The following is a 16999-nucleotide window of genomic DNA, read 5'->3' on the forward strand; positions in this document are numbered from 1 at the left end:
GGTGAAAGTGGGCATCCTTGTCATGTTCCTGATCTCAACGGGAAGGCTGCAGGCTTTTTCCCATGGAGGATGATATTTGCTGTGGGTCTTTCATAGATAGATTTGATGAAGTTCAGGAATGTTCCCTCTATCCCTATACTTTGAAGTGTTTTAATCAGGAACGGATGCTGGGTTTTGTCAAATGCTTTTTCTGCATCATTGAGAGGACCATGTGGTTCTTCTCTCTTCTCTTTTTAGTTTGTCCTATCACATTGATTGATTTGTGAATGTTGAACAATCCTTGTAGCCCAGGAATGAATCCCACCTGGTCATGGTGGATAATCTTTTTAATGTGCTGTTGGGTCCTGTTTGCTAGGATCTTGTTGAGAATCTTAGCATCCATATTCATCAGTGATATTGGTCTGAAATTCTCCTTTTTGGTAGGGTCTTTGCCTGGTTTGGGGATCAGAGTAATGCGGGCTTCATAGTAAGAGTCAGGAAGTTTTCCTTCTGCTTCAATTTTTTGAAACAGCTTCAGGAGAATAGGCGTTATTTCTTCTTTGAGAGTTTGGTAGAATTCCCCAGGGAATCCTTGATGAATGTTTTAATATGCACGGCGCTTAGAGGAGGGCAAGATCATTATGGAGAGAAAAAATGTTTTGAAAAAGAGAGGATTGCTACCAATATGTGCTCATTTGCTGTGTAGCTTATTTCTACAAGCTGTTTACTTTGGAGGGCTTAATATATATCTGTCTTACTAGCCTTTCAGTGTTTTATCGGCATGATTGGTTATGCTAGTTTGATTACAAAAGGAAGAAATGTTATGAAATCTCAAATGATGAACCAAATGCTCCATTATGATAGAAAGAGCAAAATGGAATGGAGGTATCACTCTCTCTATAGAAAAAAAAGGGCAGAGTAACAAGCTGGTAGTTTATACAAAGAATAGAGGGTAAAAAAAATCTACTCATTTTCATTAGGGAGATTTGAGACTACATATTGTTTCATGGCCATGTTATGTAAAACATTATTTTTAAATGTTATTAATAGATATGGAATATCTATAATATCCATGTAATTTCTAGAATTTAGGGATTGTCAAAGGTACTTAATTTACATAAATGACATAATAGATTGATTTCCTTTTTGCAAGTTGTGATAATTTTTAAAGGTGACTTTTCTCATTTTCTTCAGCATGTTACACCAGACAGCTATATTCCATGCCTTGCTGACCTGTGCAAAGCACTGTGGGAAGTTATGCTCAGCTATTACAGGACTATGGAATGGCATGAAAAGCATGACAGTGAAGATACTACTTCTGCTTCTGGTAGGAAATTATTTTATTTTAAAAACAACTATAAATATGCCATATTTCTGGAATAAGGAGAAAAAAAAGGGATAGCCATTTCAGGAACTTGAGTGACCCATAGGTTAAATATTCACTGAAGAAAGTCATTCAGCTTCTATAAAAGCTCCATTACCTTCAGGGATTAACTGGCCCAAAGGTCTTCTTAAGTGATAGATACTACCAGTTTTCATGAATATGTGATGATGGCTTTAGGACTAAATTCTTAACAAAGGGCTTTTAAGAAAATTAATTGCAAACTAAGTAAGACACTGGTCTGTCCAATTTGCTGTAAAAGTAATGCTAATGTTTAATATAAAGTCTGTTTGCTAATTTTCAAGTTGTACTCATAAATCTGGAGTCTAAGAATTAATAATTATACTTTCCTGGGGTGCCTGGATAGCTCAGTCAGTTAAGCGTCTGCCTTTGGCTCAGGTCATGATTCCAGGGTCCTAGGATTGAGCCCCATGTTGGACTTCCAGCTCAGCAGGGGGTCTGCTTCTCCATCTGCCTCTTCCCTCCCCTTCATGTTCTTTCTCTCTCAAATAAATAAATAAAATCTTAAAAAAATTTTTTTTTTTAAATTATACTTTTCTTCCTACAAAAACACAGCAGGACTTACAATTTCATAAAAACAAGGTTTTAAAATAGTAATCTTGGAATGGAAAATACAACTTTAAATGATTATGGTATAATCAGCTACATAAAGAACAAATCTCTGAACAATAATATTAACTAGACATATTTAAATTACTTCATTTGTATAGTTATGTATCTTAAGTGGTTATCCTTGAACAATAATAGATGAAGTATTCAAAATATGTTAAAAAGTGAAAAATGTTTTTATCAGCATTCTGTTTAATATGGGAAAAATAAATTACACTGCACAAGTTTTTTGTGTTGCATGCAATTTAATGTAGCTAGTCAATCAAATTAGTAACTTGTAATTTCTGAGGTGCTTGATTTCTGTGTTTGGGTGGCTGGAAGAACACAATTCATACTGTAGGATTCTGGTAGTATAAAAGAGGTAAGTTTAATGTTTATCTTGACTTATAAGAAGCTTATAAATATTGGTAATAGATATAGATAGCAAGAAATAGCAGAAAATAGCAAGAAGAAAATTCTATAGAAGGATTTTCATCCTTTTAGAAACACTGCTGGGGGAATGTAAAGAAGGGGAAAGAGGAGAAAGCAGAGAAAAGGTGTGGGCCCTGAGCCAGGTTTCTGCCAGACTGTTTTTACCCCACTCCTGTACTCTCATCCCTCTGCTACCTCTGTGAGCAGTCAAGAGACACTTGGCTTCAGATTTTGACTCCCATTTTCCAAAGATGAGAATGTAAAGAAGGGTATCTTCTCTAGGCTCAGCTTCCTTTTTAAAGTGGGACATTAAAAAATCGAAGCAAACAAACAGTTCCATAGGGTGGTGTAACGCATCTACCTGAAAGTTTGCTGTCAATTTTAGGGGTAATGTAAAGTGCTTACACTGGTTTCTGCTGATACCAAAGGAAATGGGTCAAGAGATAATGATGATGATGATGAAATGTCCACAGGCCTTTACTTTTCTTTCCTTTTCTTTCTTTCTTTTTTTTTTTTTTAATCTCAGGTTACTTAGGGAATTGCTGGGCTTCCTGGGACTCCAGACCTTCACAAGTTTATCCTGTTTTGGCAACCTTTATTTTTTTCTAGGTGTGGAAACTGTTAAGACATTGCAACACCTCTTTTCTCTTTGCTAGTACATTATTTAAGGAGAAACCTGAGAGAAAGTTCGTAACAAATTAATATACACCTTAGATATAAGAGTTTAGGGGATGATACGTATTCATCATAATGAAGTTTGTTTTTTTGCTGCAGGCTCATAGTTTGCAGGAATTTTTTTGTATATGTATGTATTTTTCACTGGGGTATACAGTCAAACTTAAAATACTGTTTGAGCCCTATATACTTAGTGCTCTTCACTATAATTCTTTGACCTGATTCTGGGTATCTTAAGAATATTCAGGACTCTGATTAGCTTAAAATCTGACAATATATTGAACTAAAAAAAAAATCATTTGTTCACCTGAAATTGTTCCTTTCATATTCACATTAAGGAATACAATTGCAGGAGTCAGTAATTTGAACCTTTTTCTTCATACAACTTCATGAAGGTGATAGGGTCTCAAGATGTCCTCTGCTGTAGTTCAGTAGTGATACTACTGGTATCCTAACACTCTACCATTCTAAAAGAAAACTCTGAAGCTGTCATCCAGGTGCGCTTTCCTGAGCTACTGGGTCCCTGATAGCCAGACCATGCAGATAATAAGGCTTAAGCTGTAGAAGGGGTCACAGGTACAGTAGGCATGAATATGGGGTCTGGCCTAGGCAGGGGCCTTTTGCTGGTTACCAGTGCTCACCCTGGTGTTGTTGTTCTACACAGTTTATTCACAAAAAGGCATAATCTGTTTAATATAAATGTATATACATGTATTTTTAGTCGCTTTTAGGGAGAAATTTGTTTTCAAGCCGGTCATGGCTCTCACCTGTTGAATTGGACTTTGTTAGATTATTTGTCTGGAATGGATAAGACTATTCTGGATCATGAAAAATATAAAGCATGTGCATCATTACCTTACTGCATGAGCAGTTCTGCAGTCTGTACTCTTGTTAACATGCATATTAACTGAAAGTTATGTTAATGGGTCCAGTAATGCCCCAGCAGTAGGCAGTATAGAAGTCACTGAGAACCCCATCTCTGGGATCCCAGTATTCAACTCGGAATCCGGGCTCCAATTGCATATGTACTGAGTGATCTTAAGTTTAAAATACTTAACATTTCATGGTCTAAGTTTATATAGCTTATCAAGTGCTTTTAATCCGAACACCTATTTTTGACATTGTTTTGATTGTATAAATATTGAACATATTTTCTATATTTTACATAGGCTTACAATATATGAGAGTTAAAATGATTTCTTTCTTTTTTTTTGGAAACAGTGTTGTGAAGCAAATCTGAAATGTGTATCCTCTTTTATTTTCAGAAGGGAGTAATATGGGTACTGAAGAAACTAATTTTGATCGTGGCTACATAAAAAAGAAATTAGAACATGGACTTACACGAATATGGCAGGTTTGGGTTTTTTTAATTTTTTTTTTTTAACAAAACAACAGAAAGTTTCATGTCTAAGCTGTTTTAGAAATTCAGTGTTTGAATTTTATGTACTTATTTGCATTCTTATGGAGTTAATTCTGTGTTTTTCTTTGGACTAAATCTGTTCTTTAATTTCTTTAATTTAGCTCACAGTTGTATTTGACTGTAAATCTTTAAATTTGAATATCACCATTGGAAATATGCATAGATTTCTTTAATACATTTTTGCTTTTAGTGTCCTAGCAAATGTATGCTTTCCTAAAGAAATTGCTTTCTTATTGAGATACTCTATTTTTATTTCATTCATTTGTGTTTTCTTTCCTTTTCTATTAATTTTAGGAAAAGGATAACTAAATAGGTAACGTAATTGGGCTGAAATCTAGTATAGAATGAAAAAAATTTATCTCAGTCAACGACTTTTGTTCTTTGAGGGCATCTTATGTATTTCTTGGCTGAACGTACCTTCTGTAACTTTTTTTTTTGCAGTTTAGTAGCATAATTGTTGTTATCAGATAAATTTGTTAATTTGTTAAAATTTATTATTTCATAGATAAAAGTGTAATTTCTTTGAAGATAACTCTTTTTTGTTCTTTATGGACTGCTCTTTTGGATCATATGATAACTATTTTTAATTTTTTGAGGAGCCTCAATCCTGCTTTTCACAGTGGCTGCATTGATTTACATTTTCACCAACAGTGCACAATCCTTTATCACATCCTCAACACTTGTTATTTCTTGTCTTTTTGATTTTAGCCACTCTGACAGTTATAAGAGGATAGCTCATTATGGTTTTGATTTGCATTTCCCTAATGATTAGTGACATTGAGCATCTTTTCATGTGTCTGTTGGCCAACTATATGTCTTCTTTGGAAAAATGTCTACTCAGATCCTCTGCCCGTTTTAATTGGATTATTTGGGATATTCAGTGTTGAGTTGTATAATTTCTTTATATATTTTGGGTATTAACCCTTTAAAGTTTTACATAAGCTTACAATACATGAGAATTAAAATGATTTTTTTTTAAACAAAAATGTTGTGAAGCAAATCTGAAAGTGTATCCTCTTCTATTTTCAGAAGAGAATAGCATGTATTTGCAAATATCTTCTCCGATTCAGTAGGTTGCTTTTCCATTTTGTTGATGGTTTCTTTCACCATGTAAAGTTTTTTATTAATCTATGTATTAATCTTGTGTCCCGATACCTTATTTTTGCTTTTGTTTCCCTTGCCTGAGGAGACCTATCTATAAAGATGCTAATAAGGCTTATGTCCAAGAGATTACTGATTATGCTTTCTTTTAGGAGTTTTATAGTTTCAGGTCTCATAGTTAGCTCTTTAATCCATTTTGAGTTTTTTTTTTTTTTAAGGTGTTATTTATTTGAGAGAGAGAGGGGGCAAGCAAATGGAGGGAGAGGGACAAGCAGACTCTGTGCTGAGCAGAGCCCAATACCCGGCCTGATCTCAGGAGAGATCAGGAGATCATGGAGATCATGTCCTGAGCTAAAATCAAGAGTTGATTGCTTAACTGACTGAGCCACTAGCTGCCCCTATTTTGAGTTTGTTTTTGTGTGTGGTTTAAGAAGGTGGTCCGGTTTCATTCTTTTGCATGTAGCTGTCCAGTTTTCCCAGCATCATTTATTGAAGAGACTGTCTTTTCTCCATTATATATTCCTTTATCATACCATAGAAGTGTAGGTTTATATCTGGGCTCTCTATTTTATTCCATTGATCTATGTGTCTGTTTTTGCACCAGTACCATACTGTTTAGATTAGTACAGCTTTGTAGTGTATCTTGAAATCTGGAACTGTGATACCTCCAGTTCTGTTGTTTTTTTCTCAAGATTGCTTTGGCTTTTTGGGGTCTTTTTTGTGGTTCCATACACATTTTAGAATTATTTCTTCTACTTTGGTAAAAAATGCTGTCGGTATTTTGATAGGGATTGCATTAAATCTGTAGGCTGCTTTGGGTAGTATGGGCATTTTAACAATATTAATTCTTCCAGTCCACAAACATGGAATATCTTACCATTTGTTTGTGTTGTCTGCAGTTTCTTTTGTTATTGTTTCATAGTTTTCAGAGTAAAGGTCTTACACCTTTTTGGTTAAGTTTCTTCCTAGGTATTTTATTCTTTTTGGCACAGTAGTTAAGTGGAATTATTTTCTTTTTTTCTTGTTAATATTTTATTTATTTATTTGACAGAGAGAGAGAGAGAGAGAGAGATCACAAGTAGGCAGAGGCAGGCAGAGAGAGAGGGGGAAGCAGGCTCCCCGCTGAGTAGAGAGCCTGATGTGGGGGTCAATCCCAGGACCCTGAGATCATGACCTGAGCCGAAGGCAGAGGCTTTAACCCACTGAGCCACCCAGGTGCCCCTGAAATTATTTCTTAATTTGTCTTTCTGCTACTTTGGTATTAGTTTACAGAAATGCTACCAATTTCTAGTTATTAATCTTGTGTCTTGCAACTTTACTGAATTCATTTACTATTCCTAGTAGATTTTTGGTCGCATCTTTAAGCTTTTTTATGTATAATATCCTGTCATCTTCCAGTGACAATTTAAGTTCTTCCTTACAAATATGGGTGCTTCTTCTTCCTTCTTCTTGTCTTATTGGTGTGGCTAGGACATCCAATACTGCGTTGAATAAAGTAGCAAGAATAGCATCTTTGTCTTGTCCCTGATCTTAGAGGAAATGCTTTCAGTTTTTTTTCAACACTGAGTATGTTAGCTGTGGGGTTTTTATGTATGGCTTTTGTTATATATTAAACTACTTTTTATTTACCATTAATTATGGGTTTGGGCTGACTTTTTTCTGAATATTATGTTTACTGGAAAGGGAAATCTCATTAAGTATACATCTAAAGTCGGATATGAATTGTTTCTGATTTAATCTCCTGATTTAGTCTCCTACTAATAGACACTAGTCATACTTAATTGAAATTGTAGAATCCATGATAGAATTTCTGGTAACTCAGTGTGCTTTGAAATATTGGCCTGGCATTTTATATAGTCGGTTTCCATTCAGTCTGGCAACTTGATTTCATTCTAGGTAAAGGAAAATCTACTAAATAGGAGAGTTGTTTTTTGTGGGTTTTTCTTTTTTTTTGTAAGATTGTATTTATTTGCCAGAGAGAGAGAGAGAGGGCGCCAGTGAACACAAGCAGGGAGCAGTGGTAGGCAGAGGGAGGAAGCAGGCTGTCCACTGAGCAAAGAGCCCAATGCGGGACTCGATCCCAGGACCCCCGGATTATGACCTGAGTGGACGCTTAACTGACTGAGCGACCCAGGTGTCCCTAAATATGAAGTTTAGTAAAGCTGTTCTCATTTAAGCATTTGGCCAGTTAATGGAAGTGATCATGCTTTTGAGTATAGACTATTGTGTGTAGGTTTCAGGCTTTAAAGTATCTTCATCTCCATCACTCCAAGTCTCCTTTGCCGCCCTCCCCCGACCCAATTCTCAATAGTTCTGAAACAGTATTTTGCATACTTTGGGAACTCATTGAGTATTAATTGAAATTATAAGGCTCAGTACAATTGAAAAAAGCAGAAACTCTGAAAAACAAATGTTTTTTGATAACACATTCAGCTGGCAAAACCTGACCTGATTTGAATTCATTTAGTAGCAGAACCAAACCTGTATTGTCTTTAAGGTTTTTTGTAGTATTTATCTCATTAAAGTGAACATTTATATGTTACAGGAATATTAATGTGTTTTATTTTGGGATACTGCCTTAGACTCCACTTGTGGGTGTTAAATATATGTGTTATATACATTTCTAACCATAATACATTTCTAACATCTGAAATGTTGAATTCCAAACCACAAATTAGCATGTGACAATTTGTATACATTTATTATAAATTTATTATAGAGATAATGAAAAATGAAAAGCATAAGAAGATAACTTTTTTAACATAAAAACTAAACTCAAAATCAGAAAGACTGATTTTTTGATATGAAAATTTTTAGAATATTTTCCATGCATTTAGACTAAAAAAGAAAATTTATAAGAAAAAGGTCATGTCAGTTGTACAATTTGGCAGACACTGTGGATTTAAGAACATGTTGGTGAACCCATGGTACTTGACCTTTTGGAGCTTACAAATCAAACTAGATGAAAGTCTCGATATTCCAAGATTTTTATTTTCATCTTTAAATATTTGATATGTAAGAAATTATTCATATTATTCTTATGATTCTTATTTCTTTTTACAATAGAGCATTGGGATTGCAATATTTTTACTTCTTGTGAATTTGAGATTTTCTTTACATCCTAGAATGTCACCCATTTTAAAAATTTATGCCTGGGCATTTGGAAAATAACCATGTATTTCTTCTTTGTGGTAGGAGTTAAGCTCTATGTGTATATTAAAGCAAGCTTATTATTAATTTTATTATTCTAATCTATATCTTTATTTTTTCTATGTTTCCTTGGCCTGTGTAATTCTGAGGGAGGAGTTTTAATCTTCCAGAAGGATTGTAATTTTGTCAGGTTTTTATTTTATTTCTAATGTTAGCTTTTGCTTTTTATACTTGGATGCTATGTTGATTGATGCTGCAGTGCTAATAACCACTTTACCTACCTTCTTTGTATGTAATTTCCTTCATTAATTTAAAAAAATATGTGGTTCTATTGTCCTGAGGCATTTTGCTGTGAATTCTAGCTTGCTTTATTATTACCATTGCTATGTTTATTTTGTTCATATTTTCCTTGGACTGTCCCTTTATTTTAAAGGCTTTTAAGTCATGTTTTAATTGTGTCTTTTATAAATGTAAAAGAAATATTTTTTTGAGAGAGACTTTATCTTTTAATTGGGCAATTTAATCTGTTTATATTTTTATTGGTGTTTAATTCATAGTTCTTTAATTATTAGAGAAGCTGAACATTTAAAAATCGGTTAATTATTGGTTTGTGAGTTATTTGCTCATTTTTTGCTTATAGGTTCTAAGTGATGTATGTGATAATGAGTAATCTCCTATATGTCATTTGTCTATTTTCACTCCTATATGTCTATTGTCTATTTTCAATATGCAGATGATCAGCATTTTTATGAGATCAGATCATTAACCTTTATCCTTTGTGACTTATGCTACATTTCTTCTCTTTTTTTAAAAGTTAAAAATTCCTTAATTTTTTATTCCTGGTACTATTACCACTGTTCACAGGGCTATATACCTGATGTAATGAAAAGAAAAAAAAAGCGATACGAGATGAAAGACTTCAGGAATGTACATCTAATTGACACTATATTGCATTAACCAATACCTGCACTTTGTTGTAAACTGTGGCTATGACAGTCCTGAACAAGCAGGCTTTCCTGTTTAAGCTGCAGTAACTTTTCTGACTATGGATCATCGTTCCTTCTGTGGCAGATTTTTACAGTTCCTCTAATGCATTCGGGATGACTATTTCAAAGTAATCTGCAGCTTTCCTGACAACTTCTTGCTCTCTCTCCTACAACGATCTGTAGCCCCTTTCTTCTGAATTGTTTTAGAACCTTCTGCTTCCATATCCACCACTTTTACCACCAAAACCAGAACCATCACCATAGAGACTGCCCAGGTTTCTTCCACCAAAACTGCCTTTTTCACTGAAGTTTCCACCACAATACATAAAGTTGCCAGATCACCTCCACGATGTCTTATGATCCAGCAGATGGCATTTCTTGTTTAGAAAAGGCCTTTTTCACTTCACAGTTAAGCCCATGAATAGTGTGGTATTTCTGAACAACAATTTTATCAATTCTATCATGATCATCAAAAGTTACAAAAACAAATCCCCCTCTGCCTGTCTTCCATAATTTTTGTGGTTTCAATCTTGCCATACATTTCAAAATTGTCTCTCAAATTATATTCTTCTGTATCTTCTTTAATAACCCCAATCAAAGTTTTCTTCCCTGTGAATTGGGCACCAGGCTTTACAGAATCCTCTCTAGAAATAGCTCTCTTTATTCTGGTAGAGGCCCATCAACCTTGTGTGGTCAGACACATGTTCTGCATCCACGTCTTCAACACAAGTATAAGTCACAAAACCAAAACCCCAGAAACATTTTGTGTGCGGAGGAGGGGAGTCTCTCATCACCACATGATCTGTAAGCGTGCCCCATTTTTCACAATGTTCTTTTAAACTGTCATCTGTAGTTTCAGAGCTCAAACAACCAAAAAAAGTGTTCTCAACTGCTCTGGTTCCTTTGGATCTTGTCCCTCTTTCCCCAGTGGCAGTGGCAATGGCAGTGTGTGTGGGTTGGGCTGGTGGGTGACCGGGCAGCAGTTTTATCTGTTTTGAGACCAGATTCGCCTCTTCCTACTTGAGTTCAATATCTGTGTTACATTTATTCTTAAAATACTTCTTGTGTAAAGCTCGGGTTAATATTCATCTGGTAATTATAGATATTTATCTAAACTTTATATTAATTGCTATATCCCTAATACCTAGAGTACTGCCTAGAACACTTAGGAAGTACAACACTTAGTAAAATATTTTTGCTTTATTGCATTAATTTTTAATTTTTTGAAAACATATAAAAACAGTTATCTAATCCATTTGTATGTCTTTTGATATGTGATCCAAAGAGAGGAGAGAGGAGTTTTTCCCTCCAAATGTATTTTTTTTTCCCTCTACTACCTTCTGAATAATCTTTTTCCTTGTCTCTTTTATGTGTGGTGCTTCCTTGTAGCAAGGTCTAGTGGAAAGAGGAGACTCTGAAGGTAGAGAGAACCAGGATTCAACTCTTAGCATTGTTATTCATGGGGCATGTGAACTTAGGCAATTACTTGACCTGTTTTCAGTTTTTCTTCTCTTTAGAGGATAATAAATGCCTGCTCAACAAAGCTGTTGTAGAATTAAAGATAATATATAAAGTTCTTAGTATAATGCTGATAAAATATAAACAGTCAGCAAACAGTAGTGTTTACTCTTGATCATTAAGGTCTTGTGTATATACTAGCACTAGTTCTGAGTTGTTTGTCCTGTTTTGTTGATTCTTTGAATTTTGGCAGTATTCTTTTTTAAAAAAAAAATAGTTTTTCTACTTCTGATCTCTTTCTGTCAAATAAAGAAATAAAATATTTTAAAAAATAGTTTTTAATATATTTAGTACAAGTAGGACAAGTCCTTCAATATCACTTACAACTTTTATTCCATCTTTTCAGCTTTATATTTTTAAAAGAAGTTATTGCTTGTTATTTCTGGTGAATTTTAGAATGATTGTTTATTGGAAAAGTTTTTTGTGATTTTGGTTAGAATTTCACTGAACCCCTACATTAATTTGGAAAAGGTGACATCTTTATACTCATTCAGTCCCTCGACTCTCATTTTATTTAAATTCCTTTTGAGTCCTGTTAGGGTTCTTAGCTTTTTCTTACAGGTCTAATGCTGCCTATTAAAATTATTGCTAAGTATGTTATATTTTTAATATTTATTTAATTAATTGATTTTTTTAAATTTATTTTTTAAAGGTTTTATTTATTTGACACAGAGAGAGATCACAAGGAGTCAGAGAGGCAGGCAGAAAGAGAGAGAGGAGAAAGCAGGCTCCCTGCCAAGCAGAGATCCCGATGCGGGGCTCTATCCCAGGACCCTGAGATCATGACTTGAGCCGAAGGCAGAGGCCTCAACTCACTGAGCCACCCAGGCGCCCCTTTAATATTTATTTTAAATGGAGTCTTATTTTAAGATACTATAGCAGAAATACATGAAAACTTAATTTTTATGTATTGCACATAATCACTTCACATAGTTATCTTATTCTAATTATTTTTGAATTTATTATTTTGAGGTTTCTAGCCTAGCAAGCCACTCATAAATGATGATGATTTTGATCTTCATATCCAAAATGAGGATATAATTTTTATCTTACATATATGTATGTATTAGTAGTGATGGTCATTATTGTTATTTTTATATCTGATGTTTATGGAATTGTCTCTGTGATATCACTATAAGAATATTGATTATTGGCCTAAATATATATTCTTAAGAATGTATTCCTGTCTAATTTCAAGGTGTAACTATAGAATAAATGGTTCTTGGAACTTACATTTTATATTTTGGGTTTACTTGAAATATTTTTTGTTTTTTTTTTCAGGATGTTCAGCTAAAAGTAAAAACCTATTTGCTTGGAACAGATTTATCTATATTTAAATATGATGATTTCATCTTTGTTTTGGATATAATCAGCAGGTACTTTGTGAGATCTTGTTTTATTCTTTAGTTTGAGTCATTCAACCATGATAAAGAAATCATGAATCAGTGAGTTATGTATAACTTTTTCGTGGAAATGAAGACAATTGAACATTCATAATCCAATTTCTGCTGGGTATATGTGAATGTGTTTAAATATTTCTGCCCTTTAGATGTCTGTAAACCATAATGAATTTGTGAAAGTTAGAATTTCTTTAAACTTCCATTTTTATGGTGTGTTACCTTTGAAGAAAGATGACCTGGACTACTTTTGTTCTGTAATAAGGATGTTGCTGAAATTTATGTAAATCTTTTTATCCAACTAGGTTGATGCAAGTTGGAGAAGAATTTTGTGGTAGCAAATCTGAAGTTTTACAAGAGTCCATTAGAAAACAGAGTGTCAATTATTTTAAGAACTACCATAGGTAAGAACTGTAATAAAACATGAATAGACTTATTTAGGTAATGAGAATACTTTGTCTAACACTTAAACCTTATAGCATTAATTGGTTTAAAACAGTTACTTTTGAATTTGAAAGAATTCATTCTTTGTAGCTCTTTTTGTGCTGGTTAAGGACATTTTTTTTTTTTTGCCAAAAATACCATAAAATATTCTCATTTCTTATTTATTTTAAATTTTGATAGATTGTCCTGAAGCCTCAAAATGTTGAACTAAATATTGAACCAATTTCTTTATGGGTGAAAGATGATTATTATGTTGGAGTTCACCAAAAGAATTTGACCACTATCCTATATCTGCATACATGGTGTGAGCTAGTAAGGAATTAGATCAGTAGAGGTAGCAGTCAGTGAGGGGTACTTGAAAGCATCTGCCTTTTAGGGGTAAGAAGGCTTCTGAAGAAGGCATGATATTCAGAATCTAGCTATAAAGTCAAAATTATGTATTACAAGATGGGATTGGGAGGGAGACAAACCATAAGTGACTCTTAATCCCACAAAACAAACTGAGGGTTGCTAGGGGGAGGGGGGTTGAGAGAAGGGGGGTGGGGTTATGGACATTGGGGAGGGTATGTGCTTTGGTGAGTGCTGGCGATTCACAGACCTGTACCTCTGGGGATAAAAATATATGTTTATAAAAAATTAAAAAAAAAAAGAAACTGCAAAAAAAAATTATGTATTACATTGCAAAACAGTAACTACTGACTTTAGAAAGGGTGATTAGGAATGGTTTTAGGAATGGGGGAAGGTGGGATAGAGTGTTTAATTAGCAGTATGATTGTATGCTTAAAGCAGCAATAAATTGAGAGAGCTATTTATTAGACCTTTCCTTATATAAGGTGGAGACTATACTATATCCCTTATATATTTTATCATTTGAATTGTTAGATCTTACTTTATTCCACATTTTAATTTTTGAAATTAAGTTTTGATTTTGTTGTTCTTTGGTGCTAGGGAAAGTAAGAATTCTATTTATTTATTTATTTATTTATTTATGAGTTTTTATATTTTATTTTATTGGGTTTTTTCCTGTCTCAATGACACACACACACACACACACACACACATTTATTTATTTAATTATGTTCAATTCTGCTTTTTCTTCTTGGTCAGAGTCAATACCTGGTCATAGTCATAGGTGCCATGTCAGAAGAGAGATTATTGAACATCAAATCAATGATTAATCATTAAATATATTTAAGTATAAGTGTTCTTTATTATTATGAACTATTAAATATGTATAAGATTTAAACCGAAGCAGAGAATTTGAGTTTTGTAGTTGAATTCAAAGAGAATTTGAGTTTTGTAGTTGAATTCAAAGAATGTTTAGAGGCGTCTAGGTGGCTCAGTGGGTTAAGTCTCTGCCTTTGGCTCAGGTCATGATCCCAGGGTCCTGGGATCAAGCCCTGCATCAGGCTTTCTGCTCAGCAGGGAGCCTGCTTCCCCCCACCCCTTTGCCTGCCTCTCTGCCTACTTGTGATCTCTCTTTCTCTGTCAAATAAATAAATAAAGTCTTTAAAAAAATGTTTAGAAGATTTATTTTTTTTTTATTTTTTTAAAGATTTTATTTATTTGACAGACAGAGATCACAAGCAGGCAGAGAGGCAGGCAGAGAGAGGAGGAAGCAGGCTCCCTGCCGAGCAGAGAGCCGATGCGGGGCTCGATCCCAGGACCCCGAGATCATGACCTGAGCCGAAGGCAGAGGCTTAACCCACTGAGCCACCCAGGCACCCCTGTTTAGAAGATTTAGAAAAAAAAATTTTTAATTGACTAAACCTCAGGAGAACAGTGGTAAGGGGACAACATGAAACCTTAATGCTGCCTTTATTTATATATATATTTTTCCCCAATAAACTTAAGCCTTCCTGAAACAATGGCCTGGCTTGTACACATTGCTGTACAAAAGGAAGAGTTTTAAAATCATAAATGGGAAAGGATAAGGAACTATGAAGGCCCAAAAGGCTCACTTACCTGTCACAATGAAAGCATGACAGGTGTCCATTTCCCAAAGATTACTTGTAGTCAGTAAGACAACTGGGAGACCTTTTGGTGTTCATAGTGACAGTACAACATGTGCAGTGAAGAAAAACCAACTCTGATTTATTTAATGGGTCTCCATTCTGCTTTCTACTTCACTTATTGTCCAAAAGTGTCTGTCATCTGGGGCAGCCAGGTCTGGGCATTTCTAGACTATGACCATGATGGAGATTCCTCTCCAAAGTTTACCTTAATGAAATTAGACTATAGAAATGAGTTATTGGGGGGACACCAGGTGGCTCAGTGGGTTAAAGTCTCTGCCTTCAGCTCAGATCATGGTCCCAGGGTCCTGGGATTGGGAGCCTGCTTCCTCCTCTCTCTCTGCCCGCTTCTCTGTTTACTTGTAATCTGTCAAACAAATAAATAAAATCTTTAAAAAAAAAAAAAAAAGAAATGAATTACTGAATGTTTCCAAAACACTCAACATTTTAATGGACTTCCCTTAGAAATATGTATGAAATTTCTTTCCCGTTGAAGAGACTATACAGTACTTTTAGAAGGAGAGCTGGATGGGGGAGATAGTAGACTTGGGTTCTTATACCACTTTCAGTGCTTGCCAGCTCCCTGACACTGGACAAATCATTTAACTCTCTGGCTGATTGCTCTGTCAAACTGCAAAAAGGGGTGGCTAGACGAAAAGATCTCCATAAATGATGCCTATAGATCTTGCCCTTTTTTCTTTCTGTGTTGTATATTGGAATACTGGAATAGGTTAAAAAGTAAAAATTTAACTTTTCTAGAAGTACTCTTTTCTATCCCCAGTATCAAAATGAGTCTAGTTAATATATTGGCTATGGTCATTCTCTCTCCCAGCAGCTGCCATTTGGAAAATTATAATAAAAATCATTTGGTAAAGTTAGTGCCAACTGTTAATGGGTTCTGCAGTAAATCTTTTTCTTTAGAAAGCAAGATAAACTTAACAGTTGGTTTAGAAATGATGCCAATGTACATAATACTGAGTTGACAAAAGTCATTACGTTAGTGATGAATCTATTAAATTCCAATTTAATATCTTCTTCACCAAATCATATTACATAAATATTTAAAAGCAGTATGAAACATGGTGAAATATAGATCAAGTGGGCTTTAATTTTGTTAATAAAAGTGTTAAAACATCCTTACAATTTGTTTCATAGTCTTCTACTGCCAAATAGAGCTCCTGAGAATCAAGAAATTCTTAGACCAAATTATTCTGACTTAGAGTCCACTTAGGCTATTAGTATAAGATGATGGCATAATAAAAAAGTGAAAATAGAAGCATTTTACTCTGTGGGTGGAACATCTATTTATATAAAGTGTACTCAGTTGCTTGTGGTAGTTGTATAAAAGTCTGTATGTCATTATCTTTTTCTAGGGCAAAAGTACATGGGATTGTGAGGGAACACAGTCTCTATCAATGTGAATTCTTCTATAAAAATATAGTTTTATTCGCACAAATTCCTTAATGTTCAGTGTTAAGTTTGTATACATCCAATACTATCATTCTTCTGCCAGATGTGATAGAAGTCCCAAAAGCACAAATTATCTGATTTAAACAGTAATGTCTTAGAAATTATGTAGTTTAATTGCCAGAACATTCTGTTTAACAAGTGCATGTTAATTTGTAATTACTCTAATGATCAAATCTTATAAAATATTTTTAAGGATTCTAAAGGTCCAGCAACTGGTGTTAAAAGAGGAGAGAGATCATCTCTCCTTTTAGGGAGAAAAACTTTCCCATTGTCTGAGGGTTTATTTTTATAATATTGAAAGTATAGAAAGTATCAGAAGTATAGAAAGGTTTTTATTTAAAGTATCTTTAAAATGTGTGTTTCTAGAATCAAGTTTATTATCCATATAATTCTTTTTGTTTTCTGCCTGGACTAAGTGATTTAAT

General features: G+C 34.2%; 1 protein-coding gene across 4 annotated transcripts in view; it reads left to right on the forward strand.

Moving 5' to 3' along the window:
• The window catches only part of VPS50 (VPS50 subunit of EARP/GARPII complex), a 126289-nt gene that overhangs the window by 57076 nt on the left and 52214 nt on the right, over nt 1-16999 (forward strand). For all 4 annotated transcript variants that reach the window (XM_059171122.1, XM_059171119.1, XM_059171121.1 and 1 more), the window contains 4 exons: nt 1174-1306; nt 4342-4430; nt 12533-12627; nt 12954-13052. In XM_059171122.1, coding sequence (XP_059027105.1) covers nt 1174-1306; nt 4342-4430; nt 12533-12627; nt 12954-13052 — 416 coding nt within the window. The remainder of the gene's footprint in view (nt 1-1173; nt 1307-4341; nt 4431-12532; nt 12628-12953; nt 13053-16999) is intronic.

The sequence above is a fragment of the Mustela lutreola genome, chromosome 4, assembly GCF_030435805.1.
Source record: "Mustela lutreola isolate mMusLut2 chromosome 4, mMusLut2.pri, whole genome shotgun sequence".
Classification (NCBI taxonomy): domain Eukaryota; kingdom Metazoa; phylum Chordata; class Mammalia; order Carnivora; family Mustelidae; genus Mustela; species Mustela lutreola.